This window comes from Martes martes (genome assembly GCF_963455335.1).
Source record: "Martes martes genome assembly, chromosome: 4".
In the NCBI taxonomy this organism is placed as follows: domain Eukaryota; kingdom Metazoa; phylum Chordata; class Mammalia; order Carnivora; family Mustelidae; genus Martes; species Martes martes.
In genome coordinates, this window is record NC_137891.1 from 155,751,177 (window position 1) to 155,777,944 (window position 26,768).

A 26,768-nucleotide genomic window follows, 5' to 3' on the forward strand; every position below is an offset into this window, starting at 1 on the left:
TTGTTAACTTTCAATCATAAAAATTGATAATGGAAAAAATTGATAACTGGTTGTAACATTGGGGTGGTTCACTTGTTAATGATGAGGGTTTTTTTTAATCTTTAAATGTTTTCATTTTATATCTGGATAAGAGCCATGATTTTATCTTTTTTGGAAAATTACCTGTTAAACAGTACTGGAAGTCCTCCACCAAAATGCCCAATGGATTCACCTCACAGAGCCACAGAGATAATAAGTATATCTCATGTGGGCTGCCCAGGAATGTCTTTTCTTGACTTCCAGAGGTAAATCTGAAGTGGCTATCTGAAGTTTGCTGACTCTACCTTCATAAATTTATTTTTCCTCTATACAATCAGGTTTTGTTTTAGGTTTGTTTATGGCTAAGTTACTCCTACTGGTGGGAGCAGCGATTAGGATACTGTTTTCATGGACTGACCTCTCTCAGGTATATAACCCCCCAAAAGTGGAAACGTATGTCCATAAAAAGACTTGTACGTGAATAATCATAGCAGCTTTATTCATGATATCCAAAAACGGGAAGGAATCCAAATAACCATCAAATAGTGGTATATTTACACAAGAAAAATACTAAACTAAGCATTAAAATGAACAGGAGCAGGGGCACCTGGGTGGCTCAGTCGATTAAGCATCCAACTCTTGATTTCCGCTCAGGTTGTGAAATCAAGCCCTGTGTGGGACTGGTACTGAGCGGAGACGTTGTTTAAGATTCTCTCCCTCCCTCTGCCCCTCCCCCCCACCCCCCACCTTGTGCATGCATGTGCACATTCTCTCTCTCTTTTAAAAAAAAAAATGAACAGGAGTACTGAAACATGAGGAAGCCTATTACAAAAGAACAGATACTGTATGAAATTCTGCCACAGGCCAAACTAATATATAGTGCCAAAAAGCAGATCAGTGGTTGCCTGGAGCCAAGAGGTGAAATGAGAATTGACTGCACAAGGACACCAGTTATATTTTGGGGTAATAAAAATATTCTACACATTGTTTGAGGTGGCAGTCTAACTACCTCCCAAAGGCCCCACCTCCAAATACCAGAAGATTGGGAAATAGGCTTCAACATATGCACTTTGGGAGGACACAAACATCCAGTCCAAAACACTACTTAACAAATAATCCCAAAACTTAGTACCTCAAAACATTTATTATTAACTCTCTTGGGAAAAAAAAAAAACAAAAAACTACTCTCTTGGTTCTACAGTTTGACCGTGATTGGCTGGACAGTCTGAGACATTTTTAAATGTTTACTTATTAATTACTTTGAAAACAGCAATGATAAATGCACTGCATGTCAGTATCATTTCAGCATTATTTTAAATTTAAACCTGACCTTGATGAGCCCCCTAAGAACTGTCCTCAAGTAGGGTATAAATGTGTTACAGAATATGAAGGAAAAGAATGAACAAAATATATAATGTGAATTTTGTTTGCCATGGTTTATGATACCATGCCATGAGTCTGAGAAGCTTTGAACTGCTTAAAATCTTAGCTAAGTTTGCTAGGTTTTGATGGGCTAACTCTCCTTGGTTTATAGTTTATCGCTTTCACCTACAATATTAAAGGTTATTCTTTTCTTTCTGTGTATTATGTCCAGATAGTAAATAGTTCGTGTCTTACTAGAATAATTTTCTTTGCTTTATGCTGACTTAGTATGTCCTTAATTATTTAAGAAAACAAAGGCTCCTCATGAAAAAGCTGTGATTCTTCAAATTTGGTTAACTTCTATGTTTATTTTAAAGTATTTTATTGAGTATACTCTGGTTTCTCTTCAGATCACATAAAACTTTCACCTTTTAAAGTATTTTATTGGGAGGCGTCTGGGTTGCTCATTTGTTGGGCATCTGCCTTCCACTCAGGAGCCCCATGTCAGGTTCCTTGCTCAGCAGGAAGCCTGCTTCTCCCTCAGCCTGCCACTCCCCCTGCTTGTGCTCTCTCTCTCTCTCTCCCTTCTCTGACAAATAAATAAAATCTTTAAAAACAAAACAAAACAAAAATGAAGTGTGTTATTGTCACCTTGCTTAAGTAACTGGGTATTGTTTCTCAAGCACTAACACTCCTATCTTAATTATTTTCACTGACAACTCTGAAGTTTTGTCTTTCCAAAATCCGATCCTAGATATAGGAAACAATAAAACTTCCAGTATATCTTTACTAACTAAAACTATCTTTGAGATATTCCAGAGCATTCCTGGGAAAACCACGAAGTGTTCTTTCAAGTTTTTAGAGAGGTATTAGAAATAGATTTGATATTTACTTCTGATGAGTTTCATGGGAAAACTTCTCAAATTGGAAAAGACACTCATCCCTCCCTAGTTTAAATCCATACAGGCAAAATTACTATAAATATCCTAGAAATTGTATAATTTATGGGAAGTTCCCAGAGATCTGCCAATGCCCTCATTATGTATAATATTTCTGTTTATGAGTCCAGATAGCGTTTTTTTTATTTTTTTAAATATTTTTTAAAAGATTTTTATTTATTTATTTGACAGAGAGAGAGAGAGATCACAGGTAGGCAGAGCAGCAGGTAGAGAGAGGGGGGGAAGCAGGCTCCCTACTGAGCAGAGAGCCCGATGTGGGGCTAGATCCCAGGACCCTGAGATCACGACCTGAGCCAAAGGCAGTGGCTTAACCCACTGAGCCACCCAGGCACCCCCAGATAGTGTTTTGCCACATTTTAGGAAATAAGAGTTTAGTGTTTTCAGTCTTAATTTTGGTTATTATTTAAAATGCTTACTAGGTTACGATCTTACTTTTAAAATTTGAATCTAGCATTTTATTATTTAAAATGCTTTGTTGGGGGGGGGGAGCACTGGGCTGGCTCAGTGGGAAGAGCGTGCTACTCTTAATCTCAGTTTGAGCCCCACACTGAGAGTAGAGATTAGTTAAATAAATAAACTTTTAAAAATAAATAAGCTGCTTATTTGGTAACAAGCTTACTTTTAAAATCTGAATCTTCTAGGTCAATGTAGTTTTATTAAAAAATATAGGTATTTAGGACTTATTTCTGACTCACTAAATCTTTTTACTTGAGATCTTTCGTAAAGCCTTGATATATACATTATGCCATAAGATTATATGCTATCTATCAGGATTTTTTCTTCTGTAATAATCATGTTCATGTTTTATAAATCAGCTATTATATTTACTGTCTTCTCTGAAAAGAACTACTCTTAGTGACGTTTTGCTAAAATATTTTTTAATTAGCTCTAATCTTGTTTTGTATGTCCCAGAAACAACCTAATTCCCTGGTTAGTTGCCTTATTCTTGTTATGACCTCTCATTAGACCTTTCACATTTAAAAATCACCAGTAATAAACCGACCACAGCTATTTTAAGTCTCTGTCATCCACAGAGAGATTTTGTTTTACACAGATGCTAGTCTGAATGATCTGCTATCAAACTAGAAATCAGAGTCTGTGTTTTCAACAAAGGATTGTCTCAGAGCCCCCTAGAAAAGGACTGTAGCAGGTATCTCAAACTACTGACACTTGAAAGAATGGACTCTTGGGGACAGGCTTCTAAAGCCATTGTTTGGACAACTGAACAACTTCCAGACCATTCCAGGGGACTGAGTCAGAATTTCCAGAACTCTTTTTAGTTGAGAAGCGGACTATTAAACTAGATCCAGTGAAATGAGAATTAATTACACAGGCCTAAATGAACTAATGAGAGATGATTATAGTTATTTGTTTGGAATATTGCCTTAATACTGTTTTCTAGATATAGAAGGAAGCCTGCTCTCTTCCTTCTTAAGCTGTTAAACCCTAAAAAATGTATTACCCTTTGCTTTTGTAAAATGCAACATTCCTGAATCATATCTGATTTCAAAGACTTTTCCCCCCAGTGAGATCTGAGTCTTGCTGAATTTTCTTATTAAATGCCCTTAAAACATCATTGTAAAAATTTATACAACAAAGGATTTGCCCATCCCCCCCAAAAAAAGAATTTGCTTGAAATGTCATATTTGAGAATGATGCTTACTTATTTACGCCACTTTTAAGAAAATGCAGTTGGCTTTATGGGGCCAGTACCAATGAAACCCTCTCAGGAAAATTGCCGTGGTTCCTAGCTTTCCAGGATTCAGCCTTCTAGATGGTAAGGAAGGTCACTTCCTGGAAGGTCCAGGACCCTTAGGACATTCAGGGGATCTTGAGAAAAGTATTCACCCAACTTTATAGGTACTGCAGATGAAATCTGATAGAGCATTTCTTTAGCTTGGCTTTCTAGCCTCAAAATACAAATAATAGAGACTTTTAAAAGTTCAATCTGAGATTCTTTATAAATTCTCCAGCAAAGCAAATTAAAAAGGTCTATATGGAACATTAACATTATTTCTACTCCATGTAAATAACCAAGCCAAACTTAAGACCAGCCCTGTTTTGTGATTAAAATAATATTTCAGTTGCTTTAGATCAAAAGGGTAAGGACTGTAAGGAAACTTGGTATAATCAAAGAAAACATAAGAATCTTCTGATGGGAAACTATGTATTAGAGAATACATTATTTGTTCTAGCCTTTTATTGCCGTTGAGCTATTTTACAACTCTGTAAATTATATATAATTGATACTGACACACAAACAGTTGTCTATAGATTTTATAAATAAATTCTGTAAAGTTGAGGTTCAATTGACTTCCCTTCTCCCCACAGAAAAATCCAGTTTTGTAACCATTTACAAATATATTCCAACATTTCCTTATACAGATAAAGCTATGCTTCTTCTACTTCTCTAAACTGGCCGCAATATCTGCCTGGTTTATTTTTTTTAATCAATAGCTTCACACTTTTTTTTGTAATTTGTTATTATAAAACTATATTTTTCAGGATAGGAAAATAGAACATATTTTATTTTACAGTTTGTTAGCATTATGTAAAACTCCAACTTTATATCTCCATTTGTATTTTTGTTCCAGGCTAACCAAACACTAGGAACAGGCATAAGTGATTGCCCATTATGTGCTGAACTCTATACTAGGCCCCAGGACCAGAGAATTGTACCACACAACATGTCGTGATCTCATGGAGCTTACCATCTGCTATGGACCAAACCATGTCCCCACCCACCCCCGAAGTCATATGTTGAAGCCCTATTTGGAGATAGATCTTTAGGAAGTAATTAAATGAAGCCATAAGTGTGGGGCCCTAATCTCAAAGGACTGGTGGCCTTATAAGAGGAAAAAAACCTTTCTTGTACACACATCCCCTACCCCTCCTCTCCCGACTCCCTCCCAAAGGCCATGCGAGCACACAGCAAGAAGGTGTAACTACAAGCCAGAAAGAGAGCCCTCTCCAGAAACCGATGTTGCTGGCATCTAGATCTTGGACATCTGCCTTCCAGAACTGTGACAATACATTTCTGTTATTTATGTCACCAAGCCTGTGGTATTTTATTATGGTAGCCCAAGCAGACTAACAGATCAAACAATGGGAGAATACAGATAAATAATTCTTCATTTACAACTGCTGTAAAAAGCTATGAAAGAAAAGAATGAAAGTACATCTGGGAAATCCAACTTAATCTAAGGACAGCACAGTACGGATGAGGTCAGAAAAGCTCTTCATAAGGAAGTAAGATATAAGCTGACACTTGACAGAAAATAAGAACTAGCAAGGTAAAGATGAAAGAAAAAACATTCCAGGTACAGGGAACATACTGTGCAAAATATGGAGACAAAGACAGAAACCAGACTGTGTAGATAGTTTTATGCGCCGTGTCAAGACTTTCAGGTATGATCCTAAGAGTAATAAAAAATTCACTAAACAAGTTCACGTAAACATCTAATAATCAAATCTGCACTTTAAAAAGCTTTTTCTGGTTACTGTGTGATAGAGGAGTAATAGACTAGGGCTAAGCAATGCGAGACAAAGACCAGCTAGGAAGTTATGGCAACAGAGGCAAGAGATTACAATGGCTTGGACTATACGGACATACCAGTGATAGCAGAAAGAAGTAGAGGAAATATTTGAGAGATATTTGAGAGACATAACAGAAAGGAGTTGCAGGTGTAAGGAAGAGAAAGGTAGTAAGAATAACCAAGTTTTCTATCAGGAAGTGGCACCATTTAGTAAGCTAGGGAATATGAAAGGAGTAGGTTTTTGAGAAAGACAATCACCTCAGTTTTACAAATACTAAACTTCAGATGTTTCTGAGATATCCAAGTAGATTATAGTGAATTGGTAGTTGTGAGGTCTAGAGATACAAATATGAGAAGAATTAGCATAACAACAGCAATTCTAAAAATAACAGTAACAAAATGAGCTTTCAAAGAATTTCAGTTTTCAAGTCCTGTGTCCACATACTCATGGCTCACTGACAAAATACATCCATTTCTTAACAACAAAATTACTCCTGCTAGGAAATTAGTGATGACTATTGTTCTATCCCTGCCAACCTCTGCCAATCCCAGCCTTCTCACTGGAGATAGAGAATTTATGTGAATCATTTCCTATATAAGCCCAATTTAAAAAAAAAAGAAGAAGAAGAAGATACACTATTAAGTAGCATAGAGCTATTCAGAGTCCTTAAAACGACCAAAATTTCCTGATTTTCAAAGTCCATAGAGAAACTAAAGCCCTATATCAGGCACCACTGATACCACACAAAGGGTTTACTATGAGTAGCAGGTGGTATCTCTTTTTAGCACATTCTCCAGAAGCATTTATCCAGGCAAATACCATCAAGTTGCATCAGAGTGGGAAAGTACATGACACTGTTTCACATGTCAGTTTCACAGGGGCAAAAGTTAGACACATCATATCCTTGAGCCCCAGGAACTCCTCCCTGCCCACCGCCTATCATTGCATTTACTTACACCCAGCATTTACTTTCATCCAGTATCTGATGTCTAAGTCCACCGCCCAAATGAGTAAGCCAACAATGCAAAAGGATTACTATTCCCAGGGACTCTAAGAATAAAAGTCACCAACACACACACACACACACACAAACACACCCCATGAGAGGTGCTTCAGCTACCTCTTCACTCCTATAGTCTCCTCTTCACCTCCACTGGACTGCTCACAGCCTCAAAGAAATAAAGCAATGACATTTCAAGAAATATGAAGATAATTACCTTAAGTTGTAATGAATAGTAGAAGAGCTTAACTTTCTCAGTAACTAGAGACATAAACACTATTTACAATGAACTCCTAAGCGTAGGGTCTAGGTATTGGAGCTGAAATCCACAAAAAAGTAATTGTATTTGAAAGGAGTTGCCAAAGGAGGGCTGCCTCATGAAGCTGGGCAAGGGAAGCTATTCAGAGCTGGTCCAATTGAGAAAAAGCAAAATAAAAAATTCCCATAGCTTGGAAAACAAATGCAAATAGCTTTAGAACTTCATTTTCTCTCAATTCTTTTTCCACAGATATATACACTTTTAACAAGGTTATCAACTCCTCTAGGTCTGGTATTCTAGATTACGTTTTTTAATGTATTGAAAAATATCCAGATGGGCTTAAGTGCGAAATAGTTTTCTAAATATGAAATTTTTATTTCAGAAAGCTATATCTAATTTAAATGGTATGAGCCAAAAGAACTTACATAACGAACTTGCCCCAACAAAGCCCTCATTGTTGCAGGCCTAGATTTTCTCATTTCCCATACTGGAATTTAGTTGTTCTCTTCCCTTACATGACCAAAGCCAATCATGAATGTCCTGTGGCTTTTCTAAGGTGCACTATTATTCATTTAACTTGGTTTAGCATCTTACTAATGTTTAAAAAACAAAACAAAACAAAACAAACCTATAGGCCTAAAATGGTGTTATTTAGGCCAAGTCACCAAAACAAGGCATAATACCTAACCTAATTAGACTTACAACCTCTCCCAGAAATGTAGTCTTAACAGGTCAAGAATTTTCTGGTCAGCACCAATAACAGTAATCTATCACATGGACCCTCCCCAACCACCTACTAAAACCCTTTCATCCTCAGACGTGACCTCACCTGAAATAACCCTTTTTTCTGTTTATGACTTCCTTGTCCTGCCTTTAAAAACCTTTGCCTTTTTGTAGCCCTTTGGAACTCTCCTCCACTTGTTGGGTGGGAGGCTGCCTGACTCATGAATCATTTAATAAAGCCCATTACATCTTCAAATTTATTAGGTAGAATTTTTTTAAACTAATTTGTGTTTCTGAAGAATTTACAGCTTCTAACAGGTAATTATGGCCTGCTAATAATAAAATTAAATAAACTACTGGTTTTTCAGAAGTTTATTAATAACAGGCACTGCATTAATTTCTATAACAAATAGTTGAGGGCTTCATTGCAGGCACCATGCCATTCATTTTACATGCATAATTTTTTACAAATAAACTGAGGAAACCAAGGCTACTGGGGACAAATTGTCAATGCTCCTGTCTAGGGCCAGTATTTCAATAAGTACTGAGATGTGTGTCCTCCATTTTTAAAAAATATTTTATTTATTTATTTGAGAGAGAAAGCGCATGAGCAGAGGGAAAGGCAGAAGCAGGCTCCCTGCTTAGCAGGGAGCCTGATGTGGGACTCAATGCCAGGGCCCTGGGCTTATGACTTGAGCCAAAGGCAGATGCTTAACTGAGTGAGTCACCCAGGCACTCCTGTGTCCTCCATTTCTGCCTACTTGAGGACATTCCAGCAATTGTTCCAGCCTCTCTCACATTAACTTCTCTACTGGATAATTTCATTAATATAAAAACATAATGTAATATCTGCCGTCTGCATTTTAAAGAGAGGGAGAAAACTCCATGACCTTTTCCAGTTACCACCTGATTTCTATGATCCTCTTTTCAGCAAATCTCTTTGAAATAATATTACTCACTAATCCTCCCCAAAATATCAGAAAAGGAGCAAGGATAATTAAATGAAATTCCACATACTCTTCACTGAGATTTGCTAGTTTCTCTCCCTTCTCCTCCTCTTCTCTCTCTGTGCACAGAGACAGGCTGGCAGGCAGGCACACATGCAATTACTTCTTGTTAATTAGCTGAACCACTGGCAAGTCATTTATAAACACTTTAAAACCTCTTCCCTCAAATATTTCCACAATTAATCCTTGCCTAACAAGAAAGAACCACCACACAACTGTCCCACTAGAAAGTTTAACACTGACACAATAATGCTATTGAATAAAAATCCGCATTCAAGTATCCTCAATTGTCCCAATATTGTTCTTCAACTATTTTTTTTAATCCAGTATCCACCCAAGAATTAAGCATTACATTTATTCACCAAGTCTCTTTTGTATCTAGTAGTCTGGAACACATCCTTAGTCTTTTTTTTTTTTTAATCTTTTACAACTTTAACATTTTTGAAGAGTCCAAGCCAATAGCTTCTATAGATTGACCCCTCAGTTTGAACTTCTCTGATTGTTTCTTCCTATAGCACATTGAGGTAGAACATTTTTAGCCCAAATACTACACAGATAATACTCTCTCTCATTCTCTTGAACCCATTCGAATCAAGTTCTATACCCACTTCCCATCAATATTGCTCACCTAGGTCACCAATAGGGAATTGCCTATTACTAAATCCAAAGGTCAATTCTTAGGCGTTCATGTTACATAACCCGTCAGCAGCTTTTGGCATACTTTCTCCTCATCGCTTTGGAAACACCACTCTCTTCTGGTTTTCCTCCAGCCTCACTGGCTGCTCCTTTCCAGTTTTTTCTTACCAACAGATTCTCCTTACCTCCTAACCAGTGAACACTCAAGTGACCCAAGGCTCAGTCCTTCTATCTCTTTCTAGACTCACTCACTCACCAGGTCAGTGCTGCTCAAACCAGCTGCGGTGAAGGAGCAGGCGAAAATTTTAATCCATCACAAACCACTGCAAGATACAATAAATATGGAATAACAGAAAAATGATCAAATGCTTGATGGTTACAACAATGTCAGCTGCTTACTCTAAATTTCTTTACTTAACTCATGGCAAACTGGTAACAAACAGTTCGATAACTACCACCAGTCAGCTGACCACAGTTGAGTAGCATTTTGGTAGTTTATTTCTCCAATCTCCTAACTCTGAAAATCATTTATATGTTGTCGATCTCCAAATATATATCTCTAGATCAGATTTCACCCTTGATCCCCAGTTCATATACACAATTATCTTTTCAACACTCTTGATGTCAAACAAACACCAAAGTCCTGATTCCCCCAACAACTCCCACTCCTGCCCCTCCCAAGAAGAGAAACAACAGAAAACAACCCTGTTCCACTTACATATTCCCCCATCTTGCTCAATAAATGGCAACCATATTTATCTAGCTATTCAGTCCTAAAATCTTGCAATCACCACCAATTCCTTGCTTTCTCTCATATACCAAAATTAACTATCAAGAAATACTGTCAGCTCTCCTTTCAAAATATATCCAGAACCCAAGTATTTCATACCACCTCAGCTGCTACCGCCTTGTTTAAGCTACCACCACCTTGACTGATTTTTGTAATGGTTTCCTCACACACTTCCCCTGCTTTCACTTCTGCTCTCCCTACCCTCTGAGCAAGAAGTGACTTTGTTAAAACCCAAGTCAACTCAATTCAACAGAGAAAGAAAAGTTGTTTCAACAAATGGAGCTGGGACAACAGCTATCCACATTTAGAAGAATTAAATTGAATCCTCACCTTACACCACATATAAAAATTAACTAATAATGAATCAAAGTCCAAAAGTAAGAGCTCAAACCGTAAAACTCTTAAAAAGAAATATGAGTAAGTCATCACAACATTGTTCTGTTTTCTCAGATTCCGTATTTGCCTACTGGCGTTTTTCCCCTCAAGTAATCTCTACACCCAATGTGGAGCTTGAACTCACAACACCCAGATCAAGCATGCTCAACTGAGTCAGCCAGGCACCTCCTATTTGGCACTTATTAATTATAGGGCCACACTAAGAGCTAAACGTGTTTATATCTCCCCTGCCAACCAATTTGGGGGGGGGGCGGGGCAAAAATCCTATTAACAAACCTTCTAACCAATCCTGAGTCCATACTCCCAACCACCTCCTTTATCAAACTCTCACACATCAAGCTAGTTATTTCCCCTGCCCGGTATCACTCAGGGTTAAGTACCAGACAACTAAATACCACTGCTACAGCCCAGAACCCACCAATGTTATTCAAAGTAGCCAGTCCTAAGCTGGTTACCCTGCCCTGCCTTGCCTTTTCTGTACAAACCCCAATAAAGACTCCGGCTTAGGCTTTCCTCTTACTCCTTTCTGCCTCCTGACCAAACCTGGTGCTTTCCTCATGTGGCCTGCATGGCATGGCATGTCCCTTTCTGTTGGGGAAATTTTAAGTAATAAATTTTTCTTTCAATAGTATTAGTCTTTCTGTGTCATTACTTAGTTACCTTTATATATTTAGCCTAGAAACAAATAAGACCTTGAATTAGGCAATGGTTTCTTAGATAAGATATCAAAAACACAACCAAAGAAAAAGCAGATAAACTGGACTTCATCAAAATTGCAAACTTCTACGCATCAGAGGTCACTATCAAGAAAGTGAAACAACCACCCACAGAATGGAAAAAAAATTTTACAAATCATGTATCTGATAAAGGTCTAGTATACAGAATATATAAACTACTCTTACCATTCAATAATAAAAAGATAAACACCTCAGATAATAAATGGGCAGAGGACTTGAATGAACATTTCTCCAAAGAAGGTATGCAAATAGCCAACAGGTACATGAACAGATACTTTACTGGGGCACCTGGGTGGCTCAGTTGGTTAAGCTTCCAAGTCTTGATTTCGGCTCAGGTCATGATCTCAGGGTCATGGGATTGAGCCCTGCACTGGACTCTGCACTCAGCAGGGAGTCTACTTGAAATTCTCTCTCTCTCTCTCTCTCTCTCTCCCCCTCTCTCTCTCTGCCTCTGCTCCTCCCCCTACTCATATACACACTCTCTCCCTCAAATAAATAAATAAATCTTAAAAAAAGAAAAAAGAAAGAAAGAGGGGCACTTGGGTGGCTCACTTGGTTAAGCGTCTGCCTTTAGTTCGGGTCACGATCCCAGGGTCCTGGGATCAAGCTCAGCATTAGGCTCCCTGCTTAGAGGAGAGCTTGCTTCTCCCTCTCCTCCCTGCTTGTGCTCTCTCTCGCTACCTCTGTTGCTATCTCTGTCTCTCCCTCAAATAAATAAATAAAATCCTAGAAAGAAAGAAAAAGAAAGACTCTATCTACATCATTAGTTATTAGAGAAAAGCAAATCAAAACTACAATGAGATATAAATTCAGCAAAGTTGCAGGATATAACACAAACACAAAAATCAGTTGCATTTCTGGGGCGCCTGGGTGGCTCAGTGGGTTAAAGCCTCTGCCTTCGGCTCAGGTCATGATCTCAGGGTCATGGGATCGAGCCCCGCATCGGGCTCTCTGCTCGGCAGGGAGCCTGCTTCCTCCTCTCTCTCTGCCTGCCTCTCTGCCTACTTGTGATCTCTCTCGTTTTATCAAATAAATAAATAAATCTTTAAAAAAAAAAAAATCAGTTGCATTTCTATATACTAACAATAAACAACCCAAAAAAGAATTTAAGAAACAAGTCCATTTATAATAATATTACAAAGAATAAAAATTTAGGAATAAGTTCAACTAAGGAGCTGAAAGACCCACATACTGAAAACTATGAAACATTTCTGAAAGAAATTAAAGAAGACTTAAATAAATGGAAAAATATCCTATGTTCAAACATAGAAAGACTTAATATTAGTCAATCTGATAATATTACCCAATTTGATCTACAGACTCAAAATGACCCCTATCAAAATCCCAATGACATTTTTACAGAAATATAGAATCAGAAGAAACCCTAAATAACCAAAATAATCTTGAAGAACAGTTAGTTCTTTGATACCAAACTTTCTTATTCAAAACTTACTACAAAGATACAGTAATCAAAACAGTATGGTAATAGTATAAGGACAGACATTTAGACCAATGGAATAGAATAGAGAGTTCCAAAATAAATGTTCACATATACGATCCAATACTTTTGACAAGGGTGCCAAGACCATCCAATGGGGTAAAGACAGTCTTTAACAAATGATTCTGGGGAAACTAGATACTCATATGCAAAAGAATGTTAGACACTTATCTTATACCATAAACAAAAATTAACTCAAAATGGATCAAAGACCTAAAGCTATAAAATTCTTAGAAGAAACACTTGGAAGATACCTTTTTTTGGGGGGGGGATACCTTTTTGACACTGGATCTGGCAATGATTTCTTGGATAGGACACAAAAAGCACAAGCAATGGAAGAAAAAATAAATCAATTGGACTTCATGAAAATTAACAACTTTTGTGTATCAAAGATATTATCAAGGGAGTGAAATGCAAATGCAACCCAAAGAATGGAAGATAATATATGGAAATCATTTATCTGACAAGAGTTAAATACCAAAAAATATCTTAAAGGTGGGGGGGCACACCTGGGTGGCTCAGTCAGTTAAACAGTTAAGGGTCTGACTCTTGGTCTCAACTCAGGTCATGATCTCAGGGTCACAGGATCAGCCTGCATCTGGCTTTTCGGACTTCAGCTCTCCGTGCTCAGTGAAGAATCTGCTGGAGATTCTTTCCCCCCTCCCCCTCTGCTCCTCCTCCAGCTCATGCACGTGCTCTCTCTCTCTCTCAAATTAATAAAATTAATTAAATCTTTAAAAAAACAAACAAACAAACAAACTTCCAGACTAGTCTATAAGGACCAGAAACAATGGAGTAAATGGCTAAGTCACTTATTTCATTAATACCAGTTTCTCCACACTTACTATAAAATTAAAGTATTATTTAAACTTACTCAAACATCTTATGTTGTATTGTTTATACCTTCCTGGCTTCTTTACTACATATGTTAAGCCACACTTTGCTTCCTACTATATACTTCCTACAAAGACTTGCCCAGCTCTATGCAAAAGAGATACCATGGAGCTTCAATTATTTGGTGAGAGAACTAAGCACAGACATGAAGTAAGCCCAACCCCTTGTTTTCTAAGTAAGACAATTCAGTCCCAGAAATGATAGTTCCTCTCAACATACAACTTATTAGAGGCAAAGCCTAGATTAGTATCCAGGATTCCCTTCTTCCTTCCAGAATAAAACTTTTCTACTCCTCCAATATTAAAGATTCAAAAAACCATTGTTTGCACTGAGGTACTTCTGGCTTAATTAATGATAAATCCTCCAAATAGAAGGTTATGTCTAATTGAATCTTGTAACCTCAAAACCTAGATCAGTGTAGTGTGCATTTACTGAATGATCAATTGTTTAAATGTGAGTTACTTTATTAAAAGGTATTTATTTCTAATTATTTTAAGGAAGTTACAGTAAGCCTAACTTTAGATATCACAAAAATGACCAAAATATTCATATGGTTAAAACTAAAATGAACTCTCTATTCCTCCAATTTCATATAATAAATTTTCCAGGATATCCTTCTTTTTCCTCAGCAAACTCCATTCATTGGACGCACACACTGCTAGAAGAAGCTACACGCCTCGGCCTTAATTCATTTCACCTAATCTTAAGCAAAGAGCAAATCTCAGAGAACTTCCAAATAAGAGGAAACAAAAGAAAAAATGCCAGAAATAATAGAATAGTGATCAAGTACAGGGGTGCCTGGCCAGCTCAGTCAGTAGAGCATGTGACTCTTGACCTCAGGGTTATGAGTTTAAGGCCCATGTTGGATGTAGAGATTACTTAAATCTTTAAAAAATAAAATTAAAAAGAATATATATATATTTGTTGAACAAGATGCTGAAAAGCCACTCCTTTTCAGTTATGTATACATACTTAGTATATCACTCCATTAAGGGTTCTGGTAGCACCTTTGCCCAGTTTTTAGAAGACGTGGGGCACTTGAGAACCTAGATTTATCTAGATTCTGCTAGAACTAAACCAATTTTTCTTTGAGATTTTATTTATTTATTTGTCAGAGAGAGAAAGAACACAAGCAGGGGGAGCGGCAACTACAGGGAGAAGCAGGCTCTCCACTTAGCAGGGAGCCCGATGTGGGACTCAATCCCAGGACACTGGGATCATGACCTGAGTTAAAGGCAGGTCATAAGGAAAAGTTTTGAAGCCACTGTTTTATCATAGTACCGTTTCCTTAGTGCTAACTTCCCAAATCTGGCTTCTTAGCAAAATCATGGTGGATATGGATGCAGGTGCATAAAAATACAGGGTCCTTGGGCCCCAACACGTAGATTCTGATACAAATAAGTTTAGAATCTGTTCAGAATTTTAATAAGCATTCTAGATGATTCTGATTAGCCAAATCTGCAGTAGTGCCCTAAAAGAAGTCTACAGAAAAAAAGTAGGCCAAGAAAATGAAAGAATTTAAGTCTAGAGACAAAGATTATTTAACAATTTCCCAAGCCCTAAAGCCAGAATAGAAAAAAACAAAAACAAAAAACAGGTGAAAGAAAGCCTTATTCCTATCTTGAATCCAAATTTGGTGCTACCCTTGTCCCTAAATTGTCAGAAAACTTGGCCTCTCCCTAGTACCATGTTATGAGACAGATAAAGATGCTAAGAGTTTCAACGTGAACATTCCCAAAAAGCTTAAGTCTGTTAAAACAAAAAACAAAAAACAAAAAAACTTGGTAAATCCCAAAACACAAGTATAAAACTATGATGGGTACTTAAGTAGCAGCTCTTCCTCAAATGCTAGCCAAAAACCAAGACAGAGAAGAGGACTTATGGGTGATGAGAAGGGGTGGGGGAAATTGGAGGATCTGACCTAGCAAGAGAAACTTGGCTGGCCCACCAGGTTCCCTGGCCCAAATAAGAAAGGAGGGGGTGGAATATACGGGACTCCTCCAAATAATAACTGACAATGGTCCCCAGGAGGGATTCCTAAGCTAGTGTTCATAATCATAATCATAATAATCATCAACTTACAAGCTGCCTCTTCTTGGAAGGCTCAACTCCTTCTGAAAAACAAAGCACAAACACAAGTTACACAGAAATAAGGACACACCTAAGTCCTACAGGTCTGCATTAAATGTCCTACAGCATTATCTTAACAAGAGCAAAAACTAAATATTTCCAAACAATAACCTCTTCCCTTATCTTTTAAATTCAGCAAAATAAAAAGCAGTCAGTTTAACGATTTCCAAAAGGAACATCTCAGACTACTTGCAATCTTTTCCCCACTAGATGGAACCATCTCACCAGTGGAGATTACTCCAGCTACACATTGGGCTAGCCATTAACTTGATGAATTAAAAAGTATTCACCCGTCATTAAGAGTCAGGTATAAGAAAGAAACGACATGGAATTTTTCTTTAATTAGGAAACATTTTAGACAAAGAAGTACAGACAGTAATATAACAAAGGGATGACTATAGACACTGGTGTGAGAACACCAGTCACAAATGGGCCTCGGTGACTTGCTTTCAAAATTTATCAAGGACCACCTCCCTCAACTCCCCACTTTAACTGGTATGAGTATTTTGTTTCTTTGCCATATGTCTTTATATTTTCTTACATATATTTCATAAACAATTATTAGTAATGTTTCACATGTTTTTAAATCATTTAAAATATTGTATGTATTCATCTGCTGACTTCAACATTATAACTCGGAGCATCACCCTCATGAATATTTCTCACTTTTGTTCATTAATCCACTTTATAAATTTATTTTGACACTTATTTATAATATTTATTTATCGACTTTCCAGGAAATAGAAAGTTAACTTTCTTTGCCTATTTTTCTTCTCCATCAAAACAATGCTCCTATAAATAGCTTGTACTTGTGTCTTCATGCACATTATAAAAAGTTTCTTGGAAGTATACATTTAACCTCCCCCTCCAGTGCTTCCCAGACCTGTCTCCCAAGCACCTGACACTTATAACCAATTTGCCCACTCAACAACTCAAATCCCATATGTCCCAAACTGATCTCATTCTTTCCACCAAAATTGATTTCAACAACAGGCTTTCCCCATCTCAGATGATGGTATTTCTATTCTTCTGGTTGTTTAGACCAAAACATCTGGACTCCTCCATAATTCACATCCATCACATCCCATCCACCAGAAATTCTTTTTTATTTTATAATTTTATTTTCTTAATCATTAAAATGTCATGATTATCCAGTTTTGTCACAATCATTTTCCCCTTTTTCTCTCCTGAAGGACTTTATTGTTTTAATTTTTACTTAAATTCTAGTTAGTTAACATACAGTGCAATATTGGTTTCAGAAGTAGAATCCAATGATTCCTCTCTTATATATAACATCCAGTGCTCAGCATAACAAGTGCCCTCCTTAATGCCCATCACCCTTCTAGTCCATCTCCCACCCACATCCCTCCGTCAACCCTCAGTTTGTTCTCTATCGTTAAGAATCACTTTTTTTTTAAAGATTTTATTTATTTATTTGACAGACAAAGATCACAAGTAGGCAGAGAAGCAGGCAGAGAGAGGAGGAAGCAGGCTCCCTGCTGAGCAGAGAGCCCAATGCGGGGCTCCATCCCAGGACCCTGGGATCACGACCTGAGTTGAAGGCAGAGGCTTTAACCCACTGAGCCACCCAGGTGCCCCTCGTTAAGAGTCTTATTTGTTTCCCTTTTTCTTTTTCCCCCTCCCATATGTTCATCTGCTTTGCTTCTGAAATTCCATATATGCGTGAAATCATACCATCCATCAGGAATTCTCTTTTTAGCACTTTATTTATTTGACAGAGATCACAAGTAGCAGAGAGGCAGGCAAAGAGAGAGAGGAGGAAGCAGGTTCCCTGCTGAGCAGAGAGCCCAATGAGGCCGATGAGACCGGCCTAGATCCCAGGACCCTGAGATCATGACTCTAGCTGAAGGCAGAGGCTTAACCCCTGAGCCACCCCCGTGTTCCCATCAGGAATTCTTAATGGCTCTAGCTTTAAAATATATCCAGAATACAACCATTTTTCAGACATACCTCTGCAGTGTATATACATGTACAATCTCTTAAACAAAACCTTGGATTTAGTCATGTTTTAGATATTGGAACTGGGAGGGTTAGGGGCACCTGGGTGGCTCAGTGGGTTAAAGCCGCTGCCTTCGGCTCAGGTCATGATCCTGGCGTCCTGGGATCGAGCCCCGCATCGGGCTCTCTGCTCAACGGGGAGCCTGCTTCCTCCCTTCTCTTTCTGCCTGCCTCTCTGCCTACTTGTGATCTGTCAAATAAATAAATTAAAAAAAAAAAAAAGGAACTGGGAGGGTTGGGTATTAAAGTAACGGCACGTTTATGTTATATTATGTAACAATTTATCATATAACACCTTCAAAAAAGACTGGGGTAGCAACAAAACACACAAAATCCATTAAAATTTCTGCAACAAAATATACAGTAGTCACAATAAATACAGTTAAAAAGTCTAAAGAGTCTCGATTCAATTTTGTCACCTGAAGAGTTAGAGAAAAACCTCTTGGTTTCTGCTGTTGCAATCTATGCCACCAGGGTCTCTGCCTGGCTTCTCAACCATCTCTTAACTGGTACCCCATTCCTGCTTCTACCCTTATCCCTCTATAGTCTATTCTCAACATAACAGTGTTCCTTTTAAAAGTCAGTTAGATCGTAACGCTCCTGCTCAAAGCCCTCGAATGGATCCCTGATTCCCTCACGAGTGAAGGTCAAAATCCACATAAAGACCTAGAACGGTGACCCACCACCACTTCCCAGTATCTCTCTGACCTCCTCTCTCCCTTGCACACTTTGATCCAGCCATACTGGACTCTATTATTTGTCAAACACATCGGCATTCTACTACCTTAAGGTCTTAATGCTAATCTGTGCATTCTACCTAGAATGCTGCTCCTCCCCCAAATATTTCCTTGACTAACTCCCTAACAGCCTTCAAAAATCTTGGCTCAATTTTTACTTGAGCATGAAGTCTACTACCCTGATAGCCCTACATAATATTGCAACTTACCACCCCATCAACCTCTTACCCTGCTATAACTTTTTTTAATATATCACCAATATACTTTCAATACATTTATCACTAACATGTTATGTAACTTAATTATGCTTATCGCCTATTTTCTATACTCCCCCACTAGAATCAAAGCTCCATGAGGGCCAGGATCTCAGTATGTTTTATTTACTAGTGCATCTGAATGACTTAGAACAGTGATTGACATATAGTAGATGCTCAAAAAATAATTGTTGAACACATACTCTCCAATACTTGGTATTTGCAGACTTTTTAATTTTTTAAACTTTTTTTATTAAAAAGCTTTCCCTTCTGATTTTTTTAAGAAAGATTTTATATATTTAGTTGACAGTGAGAGAAGGAGAGAACAAGTAGGGGGAGCAGCAGGCAGAGGGAGAGGGAGAACCAGGCTCCCCTCTGAGCAGGGAGCCCGATGTGGGGCTTGATCCCAGGACCCTGGGATCATGACCTGAGCTAAAGGCAGTTGCTTAACCAACTGAGCCAGCCAGGCACCCCTAATTTTTATTAGCTCTGATCATAGTATGGTTTTCAATTTTTTCAAATTTTTTAAATTTTATTTTTAAGTGATCTCTACCCCCAACGTGGGGGCTCAAACCCACAACCCTGAGATCAAGAGACACATTCTCCACCAACTGAATCAGCCAAGCAACCCCCATCATAGTATGGTTTTAATTGGTATTTCCTATAATTATTAGTGAAGTTAAGCAAGGTTTCATGTGTTTACTGACCACTAGGGTTTCCTCAACAGTGAGCTGCCTATTTATACTTCAGCCCATTTTTCTATTAGATTTTCTGCTTTTCTCATTGAATTGTAAGATATAGTCTGGATAATCATTATTTATAAGTTAATTCATTGAAAATGTTTCCTCAGTCTAATCTTTTTTACTTTTTTTTAACTTTTATTTTTAATGGAGTCATCAAAAGATTTAATTTTTACATAGTCAAACTTACTGATCTCTCCTTATATTATTTTTTATACATAAGAAATACATCTCTAGGGCTGCCTGGCTGGCTCAGTTGGTTAAGCCTCTGCCTTCAGCTAAGGTCATGGTCTCAGGGTCCTGGGATCGAACCCCATATCAGGCTCCCTGCTCTGTGGGTTGTCTGGTTCTCCCCCTCCCTCTGCTTGCTGCTCCTCCTGCTTGTGCTCTCTGTCTCTGATTCAAATAAATAAAATCTTTTAAAAAAAAAGAAAGAAAGAAAGAAAGAAATACATCTCTAACACACAGCCACATGAAAATATTTGATTATATTTTCTCCTAAAAGAGTTGTAGGTTTCTTTTCACACAAATAGGAATATTATCATGTTTTTTTTCTATATAAATGATCGATTATCTTAGGTCATTTGTTAAATGAAGTGCAATTTCAGTATAACATTAAGTTTCCATAAATGCAGGGATGTCTCTCTTGACTATAATCTGTTCCACTGTACTGTCAGCCCCTGTGCCAATACCACACTGTTTAATTGGTATAGCTTGACAATAAATCTTGATACTCGTAAGACAAGTCCATTCACATTGTTATTGCTCTTGAAAATTATGAGACCTAATCTTGGGGCTTTGCTCTTACACATAAATTTTAGAGTCAACTTGTAGATAAAAACTTTGACACTGCACTTGATCCAGAGTTGATCCTGTGAACACATGAATAAGAAAAGCAGAACAGCCTTATTGCTGATATTTTGAGTAGTCTGGATAGAAGATCAAACCAGCCACAACATTCCCTAAAATCCAGAGCAAGGCCCTAATTCCCTTCCTTTCCATGAAAGCTAAGAAATATGAGGAAGCTGCAGAAAAAAAGTATGAAGCAAGCAAAAGTAGGTTCATTAAGTTGTAGGGAAAGAAGCCATCTCCTTAACATAAAAATGTAAGGTGAAGCATCAAGAGTTGATGTAGAAGGTACAGTAAGTTGTCCAGAAGATCTTGCTAAGATATTTAATGAAGGTGGCTACACTACCCAAAAGATTTTTAATGTAAATGAAACAGCTTCATTTTGGAAGAAGATGCCATCTGGGACTTCCATAACTAGAGAGGTCAAGGCATTAAAGCTTCAAAGGACAGGCTGACTCTCTTGTTAGAGTCTAATGCAGCTGGTGAATTAAGTTGAAATCCATGCTCACTGACCATCCTAAAAATCCTAGGGCCCTTAAGAATTATGCTAAATCTACTCTGCCTGTACTCTATCAACGAAAAACAAAGCCTGGATGACAGCACATCTGTGCTGTAAACCATGACAGCATGGTTTACTGAATAGTTGAAGCCCGCTGTTGAGACCTGCTCAGAAAAAAAATAAGACCCCTTCCAAAGTATCACTGCTCATTAACAATGCATTTGGTCACCCAAGAACTCTGATGGAGATGTACAACAAGATTAATGTTTTCATGCTTGTTAACACAACCATTCTGTAGCCCATGGATCAGGGAGTAATTTTTACTTTCAAGTATTATTATTTAAGAGACACATTCTGCAAGGCTTTAGCTGCCATAGGTAGTGATTCCTCTGACAGATTTATGCAAAGTAAATGGAAAACCTTCCAGAAAGGATTCACCATTCTAGAGGCCATGAAGAACATTGGTGATTCATGGGAGGCGACCAAAATATCAACACGAACAGGAATGTGAAATAAGTGGATTCCAACACTCAAGGGTGACTTTGAGGAGCTTAAGACCTCAGTGGAAGAAGTAACTGCAGATGGGTTGTAAATAGGAAGAGAACTAGAATTACAAGTGGAGCCTGAAGGTCTGACTGAATTGCTGCAATCTCATGGTAACACTTGAACGGATGAGAAGTTACTTCTTATGGATGAACAAAGACAGTGGTTTCTTGGGATGGGATTTCCTCCTGGTGAGGATGCTGTGAAGAATGTTGAAACAATAACAAAGGATTTAGAATATCATATAAACTTAGTTGATAAAGCAGTGGCAGGGGCGCCTGGGTGGCTCAGTGAGTTAAAGCCTCCGCCTTCGGCTCAGGTCATGATCCCAGGGTCCTGGGATTGAGCCCCACATCGGGCTCTCTGCTCTGCAGGGAGCCTGCTTCCTCCTCTCTCTCTGCCTGCCTCTCTGCCTACTTGTGATCGCTGTCTGTCAAATAAATAAATAAAATCTTTGGAAAAAAAAAAAAAGCAGTGGCAGACTTCGGCTCAGGTCATGATCTCGGGGTCCTGGGATCGAGCCCCACATCAGGCTCTCTGCTCAGTAGGGAGCCTGCTTCCCCTACCCCCTCTGTCTGCCTCTCTGCCCACTTATGATCTCTCTCTCTGTCAAATAAATAAATAAAATCTTAAAAAAAAAAAAAAAAGCAGAGGCAGAGTTTGAGAGGATTGACTCCAATTTTGAAAGAAGTTCTATGGGTAAAATACTATCAAACCACATGTTACACTACAGAGAAATCATTCATGAAAGGAAGAGAGTCAATGTGGCAACTTCACTGTTGTCTTTTTCAAGAAACTGCAACAACCATCCCAACCTTCAGCAACCACCATCCTGATCAGTCGGCAGCCATGAACATCAATGTAAGACCCTCCACCAGCAAAAAGATTACAACTCACTGAAAGCTGAGATGGTGGCTAGTATTTTTTAGCAATAAAGTATTTTCAAATTAAGGTATATAGGGTTTTTTTTAGACAGAATGCTATTGCTCACTTAATAGATTATAGTATAGTGTAAACATAACTTTTATATGCATTGGATAATCAAAAAACTCATTTGGCTTGCTCTATTGCAATATTTGCTTTACTGTGGTGGTCTGGAACTGAACACACAATATCCCCAAGGTACACTTATATTTGCTTTCACATATTTAGCCACCCATCCATTTTTAAAAAACAAAATGCATCTTCAAGAGACCTTTAAGCATGTATATCATTACCCAGAATTCAGCATTTATTTACTATGCTTTCATGTTGGATATATAGATAGAAATAAATTTACACTGAACTGCACAAATCTTAAGTATGCCAGATGATAAGTTTAATTAATGTAAAACTCAGGTAACCCAAATCCCTACCAAACTATAGAACATGTCCATCAATCCAGAGTTTCATCATATCCTTTTTTGGTAAATTCCCAACAAACCACTATTACCCCACCCAAGCAAATACTATTCCCATTTTTCCACATGGATTAGTTTTGCCTGTCCCAGAACTTCATTAAATGGAACAGGTATGAACACTTGTATATAAAACTTCTTGCACTCAGCACAGCATTTTAGAAATTCATCCATATGTTGCATGGAACATTCATATGAAATTCATATGAAATATTCATATGAAATATTCATATGAATACACCAGTTTATTTATCTTTTCCCTTACTAATGGATATTTGGGTTATTTCCAGTTTTGAGCTATTAACATTCCTGTACAAGTCTTTTAATAGGCCTATGTTTCATGTGTCTTGTGTAAATACCTAGGAATGGGATTACTGGGTTATAGGATAGATATAAATTTGTTTTATAAGAAACTACCAGATCTTTTTCTGAAGTGATTATACCAAGTTACACTCCCATTAACAATGTATTAGAATCGTAATTGCTCCACACTCTAGCTAATATAGTAATAATAATTACTAATAATAAGAATTGCTCAATACTCACCCCAAGAACTGTGCCACATTCATGCCAATATGTGCCATCAGTATTTAAATTTTAGCCTAGATTGTAGTGAGTGTGTAGGTGTATCTCATTGAGTTTTAATTTGCATTTGGAAGATGACTAATGATGATGATGTTAAACTTCTTTTTGTGTGCCTTATTAGCCATCAATACATATTCTTTTATGAACCATCTTTGTTTTATGAAGCCCCTTTTACAATTGGGCTATTTATCTTTTTATTTTTTAGTTGTAAGACTTCTTCATATAGAGGCGCCTGGGTGGCTCAGTGGGTTAAAGCCTCTGCCTTCAGCTCAGGTCATGATCCCAGAGTCCTGGGATGGAGCCCCTCATCAGGCTCTCTGCTCAGCAGGGAGCCTGCTTCCTCCTCTGTCTCTCTGCCTGCCTGCCTGCCTACTTGTGATCTCTGTCTGTCAAATAAATAAATAAACAAATAAAAATCTTTGGGGAAAAAAAAGAATTCTTCATATGTTCTAGACCCAAGTCCTTTGTTAGATATGTCTGATGAATATTTTCTCTCAGTCTGTGGCTTGCCTAACAAAGTCATGACTGGTGTCTTTTGATGAGCAAAAAGTTTTAAATTTTGATGAAGGTCAATTTATCCGTTTATTTTTTTATGGTTAATGCTTTCAGGATCTTGCCTAAGAAAACTTTGCCCATGCCAAGAGCACAAAAATATTCCCCTATATTTTATTTCTAGAAGATTTATGGGTTTTAGCCCTTAGGCCTATGATCCATTTTGAATTAATTTGGGGGTAATATGTGAGTTAGGGTTAAGGTTCATTTTTTTTCCATATAGATATCCACTTATTTCAGCACCATTTATGGAAAACACCATCTCTCTACCAACAGATTTCTTTGGCACCTTTGTTGAAAATCAAATTAAAATAGAATGGGCTATTCTGGGACTCTCTACTGCACTCCATTTTTCTACCCTGTGCCAGCACCACACTTTGATTCTGTAGCTTTAGTATTAAAGTCAGACCATGTCTTCTTTTAACTTCGTTCTTCTTCAAGAATCATTTGGACATTATAGACTCTTTGCATTTGCATATAAATGTTGCATATAAATTATTAATTTGTACAAAAATGTCTGCTGGGATTACAGACCGATTTGGAAAGAACTGAGATCTTAATATTGAGTCTTCCAACCCATGAACATAGTATTTCTCCACTTACTTAGATCTACGTTAAATATTCTATGCAAAGTTTTATAGTTTTCAGCAAAAAGATCTTCCTTTGTGAAACTTACCCCTAAGTCAATATTTCTAAAGCTGTTGTAAATAAAATGTTTTCCAACTGCTTGCTTCTAGTACAGAAATACAATCAAGTTTTATATATTGACTGAGTCCTACAACTTTGCTATATTCATTATTAGTTGTAACAGCTATTTTGTAGATTCCGTGGGATTTTTATGTATAAACAATTACGTTCTCGGGGCGCCTGGGTGACTAGCGGTTTAGGTGTCTGACTCTTGGTTTTGGCTCAGGTCCTGATCTAAGGGTCATGAGATCAAGCCCTGCACTGGGCCCCCACTCAGCAGGGAGTTTTCTCCCTCTCTCCTCCTTCTGCCCCTCTCCCCTGCTGGGACACTCTCCCTCTCTCTCTGAAATAAACTTTAAAAAAAAAAAAAAATCATGTTCTCTATAAATAAGAGAGTTCTTTCCACTTAAATTAGCCTACACACGGCCAAATTATCTAACATAAAGTCTATTTTATAATAAAGTGTTGACTAACTTAACATAATGTATTAAAACCTGTACTGGAAATGAAAAACAGAATGGTTGTAAGTATATCAATTGTATGATTGACTGGAGAGTAGCATACTACATTACCACTATCCCAGGAAAATATCAAATTTTAAAATTCAACATACAGTTTCTACCAATGTGTATCATTTTCACACCATCATAAAGTTGATAAATCACAAGTGAAACTATCGTAAGTTGGGGACTATCCTTATTAAACTCATCTTACATTTCTGGGTACAACCCAACTTTGTTGGATTAACTTTGCTACTATTTTATTAATGATTTTTGTATCTATGTTCATAAGGGATAATGGTCTCTAGATTTTATTACCATGCCTTTGTCAGATTTTGGTTTCACAATTATACTGGCCTCCTAAAATTGGCTGGGAAGTGTTCCTGCCTCTATTTTCTGAAAGAGCTTGTGTAAGATTGGTGTTATTTCTTCCTTAATTATTAAACAGCATTGTTTTGTTTTAAAGATTTTGTTTATTTATTTGACAGAGAGAGCGAGCCAGCACAAGCAGAGGATGCAGCAGAGAGAAAGAAGCAGGCTCCCCGCTGAGCAGGGATCCCAATGCGGGGCTCAATCCCAGGACTCTAGGACCATGACCTGAGCCGAAGGCAGGGTCTTCACCAACTGAGCCACCCAGGTGCCCCTATTATACAGTTTTCATTAATAAAATCATCTAGGTCTGGAGGCTTTTATTGAGGATTTTCCCTCTTTGTTAAGTAAGATTGGCCTATGTAGGGGCACCTGGGTGGCTCAGTGGGTTAAAGCCTCTGCCTTCGGCTCGGGTCATGATCTCAGGGTCCTGGGATTGAGCCCTGCATCGGGCTCTCTGCTCAGCAGGGAGCCTGCTTCCTTTCCTCTCTCTCTCTCTCTCTGCCGGCCTGTCTGCCTACTTATGATCTCTATCTAATAAATAAAATCTTAAAAAAAAAAAAAAAGATTGGCCTATGTATTTTCTCTTCTCAAACTGTCCTTATCAGTTTAGGCATCATAATCCTCATAAAATGTGGCTAGAGAATATGTCCTCTTTTTCTTTTTTATTCTGAAACAATCTATAAAAAACTAGTAATACCACTCTTTGAACCTGTATGACAGTTCTGGCTTCTTGAATAGTTTAAATAGGTAACATGAGGTGGTTTATATTTGGGAGTAATAATAATAAAAATTCTACAAAATGCTTATGTGCCCCTCTCTGAATTCCTTTTAGATAAGATAACAAAATGCATCCATGAAGATCTATCCCTTCTTCCTTACACTCTCTCCTTGGACCTCCACAAAAGCCTGCACTTGCAAGATGGATGCCCAGGACTCCAGATGAGTACATTCTATGCCAAGCACTCTGGTACCATAAAGACAGGCCCAAGACAAAGTGGAACAAAAAGTGCTCTCCAATCAGATAGGATTTCCCAATCCTCCCTTTCCCAGAGAATATTCAAAGCAAATTAAGGAGGGAAGCTGCATAG

The 26,768-nt window shown here is 37.8% G+C and overlaps 1 protein-coding gene across 4 annotated transcripts in view; it reads right to left on the reverse strand.

Moving 5' to 3' along the window:
* The window catches only part of MAST2 (microtubule associated serine/threonine kinase 2), a 213,617-nt gene that overhangs the window by 108,664 nt on the left and 78,185 nt on the right, over window positions 1–26,768 (reverse strand). For all 4 annotated transcript variants that reach the window (XM_080801978.1, XM_080801977.1, XM_080801976.1 and 1 more), the window contains exon 4: window positions 15,899–15,930. In XM_080801978.1, the coding sequence (XP_080658104.1) occupies window positions 15,899–15,930 (32 nt within the window). The remainder of the gene's footprint in view (window positions 1–15,898; window positions 15,931–26,768) is intronic.